General features: G+C 51.2%; 1 protein-coding gene across 2 annotated transcripts in view; it reads right to left on the bottom strand.

Annotated features, from left to right (window-relative positions):
- The window catches only part of SIRPA (signal-regulatory protein alpha), a 45,306-nt gene that overhangs the window by 18,298 nt on the left and 20,789 nt on the right, over window positions 1-6,219 (bottom strand). For both annotated transcript variants that reach the window (XM_006874850.1, XM_006874849.1), the window contains exon 2: window positions 3,763-4,128. In XM_006874850.1, the coding sequence (XP_006874912.1) occupies window positions 3,763-4,128 (366 nt within the window). The remainder of the gene's footprint in view (window positions 1-3,762; window positions 4,129-6,219) is intronic.

Here is a 6,219-nt window from a genome sequence, read left to right on the forward strand (position 1 = left end):
AGGGAGGGTTCTGTTGGTGTTCCGGTGCCTGTTCAGACACAAACATGTTTAAAGATGAGAAGGTTCTCCAGCACTAAGCTCAAATCTGAGTCTAACTTTGTCTAGGTGTCCCCTTCTTGCTGGCCAAAGAAGGTGGGAGTCCCTCTTCAGCCCCAGAGGCATGTCTATGGTGGGTGGGGTGTCCACGCCACATCCCTGGGGTGTCAGGCTCCCTAAGAGCTGTCACTGATACCTGCTATTCTGAAGTCCCTGGGGAAGGAACCTCACTTGTCAGGAAAAACACAGCTTTTCTTCTGTGACCCCAGGCAACTTGTAACTCAGAGGCTCTCAGCCCTGGCTGTGCTTAGAATCATCTGCAGTTACTGAAAAGGTCAGATGCCCAGGTCCCTACCAGATCAAATAAATCAGAATTTTTTGCTGGGCCTGGGGATTTTTCCAAAGTTTCTCAGGTGATTTTAATGAGCAACCAAGATTGAAAACACTAAGCTAATGAACCCTGACCCCTAAACTCCCATTCATACTTGAGCCCTAGAGAGGAAATATGACCCGTCCAAGGTCATTTGCCTTTGACATACACTTATAAAAACAAAACCTATTGCTATCAAGTTGATTGTGACGCATAGGAACCCACAGAACAGAGTAGAACTAACTGCTCTGTAGGATTTCCAAGACTGTGTATCTTTACGGGAACAGACAGCCTCATCCTTCTCCTTTGGAGTGGCTGGTGAGTTTGAATCACTGACCTTGTGGTTCGCAGTCTAGCACTTAGTCTACAGAGCCACCAGTGCTTGGAGAGATCCATACATTGTTGTTGTCGTTGTTAACTGCTCTCGAGTTGGTTCTGATTCATAGCGAGCCTGTATAGACAGGGTTTCCGAGAAGTGGCTGGTGGAGTTTGAATTTTCAGTTAGCAGTTAGCCACTCTTCTGGAAGAAAATGAGTTGTTATGCTCCCATAAAGAATTACAGCCTCAGAAACCCCATACAGGGATGTATGAGACCGCACCTAACAACAACATTGGATCACCATGAATTGGAATCAATTTGATACCAATTTTTTTTGTTGTTTTAGTTTTTTTTTAATTCTTGCACTAGTCTCATCTTATTTCTTGTAACATCCAGAAATATGGGTGTGATTATTCAGTCTACACATGAGGAAACTGAAGCTCAGGTAAGAGAATCAAGTTCCAAATTGCACAGCTTCAAGTAATACCTCGACAACCTGAGTGCCTTCTCTGGGCTTCAGCTTTACACAAAGACCTCAAATCTTCTCCTAAAAGAAGTCCATTTTGCACATGAGAAAACTAAGTTTCGAGGGATAACATGACTATGTCCATAAGAGAATTTCCTGAGGCCCCTAAGCTTTCAGATGTTACCTTCAGAGCAAATGCCACCTCCAGGAGCCCGGACACTGACCTCCACCCTCCTTTTCCGTTTGCCATCCTTGACTTCAGCAATGACAGTCAGAAGTGGCCCTTCTCCGGCAGTGCCCAGGCCAGTTACACTACAGCAAGATGGACTGTAGTGTAACTGGGCTCTGACAACCTGTGTATAGATTAGAAACATTTGCTCGTCTGGGACCCTGAGCACCCCCAGGACTGCCCTCCTCTCAGCATCCTCAAGTCGTCAGAGTGGTGCAGTGGGCATCTGTTCTCTGTGGGGTTGCCCTGGACCCTTCTCTGTTCCATCGTTGCTCCCTTCTACAGGGCAGGCTCCCAGACTGCACAGGAAGGACCCCTACCCAGGAAATGGGAAAAAGATGCCTGGACGCTTTAAGGATGCTAAGATGCCTCTGTTATACTCAGGCCCAGAATATCCTGAGCTGCCTGCAGGATCAGTGTGATCTGAGTTGCAAAGTGAGGCCATCACCCCATGCAGGACTTTTATGTATTTATTTTGATGCTTACTGCTGTAGATCATAAGACCAGATTTTTGAAGGAGAGGGCTGGAGCATCTTCCACACTTTGACAAGCACAGTGGGGTGTTGCAGAGAGCAGGGGATGTGGAGCCAGGCTACTTGGGGGTTCAGAGCCCATCTTCCCTACCTGCCTACAGACAGGTCCCTCTCTGAGCCTCAGGTCCTTCTCTGTGAAAGGGGCAGGAAGGCCCCTCCCTCTCAGCTCTGATTATCAGGGTAAATGCCATCAAGAGGACAGAGGGAGCCCCCTTTCTCCTCTAGACCCTGTCTTGAGGAAAAAGACAGCATGGCCCAGAGGGATGGGCAGTGCACCAGGAGTCAGCAGCTCTGAGACGGACAGGGCTCAGCCTCTTGCTCCAGTGACTCCTCCACAAGGGAAAGGGACACCCCACCTGGTAGCCTCAGTGTCTTTATCTGTAACATCTGGAAACTCAGGGTAAAGCTGTCTCCCTGCCTAAGTCCAGGGATGTGGAAACTCAAGTGCTGTGTCCAGGAGGGAATCTGACCTTTTCCACATAAACTACCCACACCCTCTGACCCAGCAGTGCTACTCTCAGTGGACACCCCAGCGTGAGCAGGACAATCAGGTACAGGTCATCCCTGGCAGCACTGTGTTCGTGGTTGAGGACAGACTGTGTACCCATCCACAGGAGAATGGAAATTAAATGACAAGAGTTTCCATATGATGCGGTGTTCTGCAGGCCTTAAAATCAGAGGAGAAGCTCTGGCTGAGGCTGAGAGAGGTTTCCAGTCACCTGTGGATTGGAGTGTGAGAGGCCTTCTCAACCTCTGAGGAAATGATGAAAAGTAGCAATGCTGGCTCCTGCTCAGGGCTTCAGTTCAAGGAGCTTCTAGTCAGTGTGTGCTGTGTGCAGGGCTCGTCCATGGACCGAGTGTCCAATGTCAGAGCAGCCAGGAGCCCGTTCTGGAAGCAGATCTGGGTTCCTGTCCAGACCCATCACTATCTCACCATGTGACAGGCCCCGTTGTCTCCCGGGCTCAGGTGGCCCCACAGTGAGTGGGGACTGAGCCGTACCATGTTACTGACTTTCCACATCTAGGAGTTGGGAAGAGGATTCTGGGCCTCTGGCAGACACCCAAAAGGAGCATCCTCTGTGCCGCCTCAGTCAGGTAACTACCTCCTAATCATGCTCATGGGGCGGCTTATCTAGGGGGTGAGGGACCTCCCAAGATGACCAGGCAGAGTCTTCTCCTCTCAGTGGGGCCGTCTGCCCTGAATCACATGGGTTTTCCTGCTAGAGCCCACAGCTGAGCCAGTCCTCTGGGCATCTCCCCCAACAGGGCGCTCACTTCCACTCCTCGTAGGACTTTCTGCTCAGTGTGATGTTTCTGAAGATGAAATAAGGAAACTCACACGCCCTCTCGGCCCTGCACTGACCCTCCTCTCACTGGAGGAAAAGAGAATGGAGACATCACGGGAAGAGCTTGTGCCCACTTGTTCATTGCCGTTTTCAACCCCTGAGAGCAGAGCCGGGCACAGAGTAGGTCCTCAGAAATTATATGTCAAATAAGACTCTGGGGGCAGAAGGTGACTGGAATGACACCCACATGTTCAGTTCCCTCCTCTATGGGACCAGACTGGACAAGGCTCAGCTTTGGAGCAGGTGACTAGGTTTGCAGACTTTTCTCCCTGTGTCATCAGGGGCCTTAAGCAATAAGCATGACCTCTAGGCTTCAAATCCCTGGTCTGTAAAAGGGGGTGAAAGGTGACTATGAATATAAACACCCACTCTCACCCCAGATACTTAGTTGTTGCTCAAAGAACACAGGTGTTATTCCTGAGCTATTGTCACACCAGGGGTGGGAGGCCCCATCTGTACTCACCACTCACAGTGACCCGAGTCCCAGGACCAGACTTAAACTCCGTATCAGGGGTCCCTTTCTGGAGCTTCACACAATAGTAGGTGTTGGCGTCGGCTGGGGTGATGTTACTGATGCTGATGGAAAAGTCCATGTTGTTTCTTTGTGTGGTGTCTGCCACATTTCTTATTCGGGGGTAGAGAGATAAGTGTTCTTGGGTTATTTTGAAATTGTAGATTAGCTGCCGATCTGGTCCAGTACCCCTGAACCACTGCATGGGCCCCAAGGGTTGTAGAGAGGAGACTGTGCAGGGCAAAATGGCCGTCTCTCCAGCTGCAACCGACACCATCTCAGGTTGAATCACCTGCAGCTCCTCCTCACCTGTGACCCCTGCAGGGAACACAGGGCCGTTATTCATCCTGCAGGATCCTGTTTTCTCAAGTGTGTATCAGCAACAACTTCCACTCTCTGATGCAAACCATGACCCAGTCTTGTGCTAAGCAAGACACACACCCATCTCACCACTGCCACCACACTGAGACTGGATGACAAATGGGGAAACAGAGGCAGAGTGTGGTGTGCACCCCAGTCTGAGGGGAGTTCTGAGCCCTCTCTGGAAGAGCCATGTGGGAGCTGGGTTCTCAGACTCAAACCTGGGATTGAGCAGGAGGAGACGGGGCCTGCTGTTCCTGGCAGAGGACCCAGCCTGGGACAAGGCTCAGGTGTGGGGCAGCATGTGTGCGTGGGGCTCAGAAAGGAGCCTTGGTTCTGTTTACACCTGACCAGGAGCAGCCCCAACAGGAGCCGTACTCAGTGGTCTCAGTTCCCCATGTTGTGGAGCAGAGGAGAGATACACAGTGTGAAGTGGCAGGACTTGGGTGTGACCCTGGACATCAGTCAGGTGTGTGACAAGACCAAATGGGGGTGCTCACAAGAGGGAGCCCTGCAAACTGCCTTAGTGTGGGTGGTTCCTTTATCACTGCTGAGTCTTAATTTCCTCTTCTGTAGACTAGTTACTGTGACCCCATCTGGAATCTTAGAGACGGTACCAAATACATTATTGGTAGAGACCATGTCAAAAAGGAGAGATTGGCTTTTGGTGTCATCAGACCTGGTTGGAAACCTGGCTGGACTCTTATTCATGTGTGACTCTGTTTACCCATCTGTTCTGGGTGTCTGCTTCCTCATCTAGGAGATGGTATAGCACCCCAACCTCTGCTATGTTCTGAAAGGAAAATAAGTCACACGTAGACGTCACTGAGCACTGGACTGGGCACAGGGAGTCTTTTTGTCACTAGGTAAGCAGTGAGGGTGTGCAGAAAGGGTTACTAAGATGCCCCACCCCCCTTCCCCAGACTGCTGATTCCCCTACATGCCAGGCCACTTCTGGCCAAGGGACACAGGGGATCTAGGCCCAGTACAGACTCCAGGGCTCCTGAGCTGGGTAGCAGAAAGGAGCCAGAAGCCCAAATCAAAGGCCACTTGGAGCACAGGAGACAGGATCCTGGTAGAGCAGTTAGGGGATTGGCAAGGGGCAACCACAGTCATAAGAGCAAATGGGCAAAAGGACATTACTGTAAGACATGCAGGGACCATGGAGAACAACCCAGGGCCTGTCTGTGAACAACTTAGGGGTGAGAGGCGAGGAAATACAAAGACACAGACCACAATGACCAAGGAGCCACATAGAGAGCAACAGAAAGAGACAGAGAGAGGGAAAGGCAGACAGAGACAGGATGGAGTGGGGGAAAGAGTCAGTGAGCAAGACAGAGACGGGAGACAGGCAATCAGGTCCAGCCTGAGCTCTCCACTGACTGACCCTTGCTGTGACCTTGACAAGCACCTCAGCCAGGGCTGCCGCAGATACCCTGAGCATTCGCTCCAGGGCTGACAAGGGCAGGAAAGACCTTGTGGATTTGCCCTTCAGCCTGTGGCTAGGTAAAGGCAAGGATAAAGCCCTCAAGGGAAGGGGTGGCCCACAGACTCAGTGTGCCCTCACTGGGCAAGCTCAGAGCTTGAGAACAGGGCTCGTCCTCTTGTCCCTCTTCTTGTTAGTACCCTTCCCAACTTCACCCCGCTGGTTCTCACGGCAGGTGGGCAGTCTCAGAACTCCCATGTGCTTCACAGGACCATGGAAGGACAGGTCACACAGAGGCAGGGATGTGGCCAGTGTCCCTCAGTAGAGAGGTGGGGCTGGTGGCCAGGTGTGTAAAAACACAGGCAGGCACTGAAGCACAGAGGCAGAGATGAGAAACAACCCAGTGACATCAGAGGTGGCATGCAGCAGCCAATAGTAGCATAGCGGGCACAATTCATGACATTTCAGCACTGAAGATGGAACAGACTGGAAATGCTGTCTGATGAAGGGCAGGCTCTGAGGACAATGGGCAGTGAGGACACCAGTTTCCCTCTCAGTCAACTCATCATCCATAATGTGAGGGACTGGCATCTACCCCAGGACAATCCTAAAGACTGTATGCA

This window comes from Chrysochloris asiatica, unplaced genomic scaffold, assembly GCF_000296735.1.
Source record: "Chrysochloris asiatica unplaced genomic scaffold, ChrAsi1.0 scaffold00304, whole genome shotgun sequence".
In the NCBI taxonomy this organism is placed as follows: Eukaryota; Metazoa; Chordata; class Mammalia; order Afrosoricida; family Chrysochloridae; genus Chrysochloris; species Chrysochloris asiatica.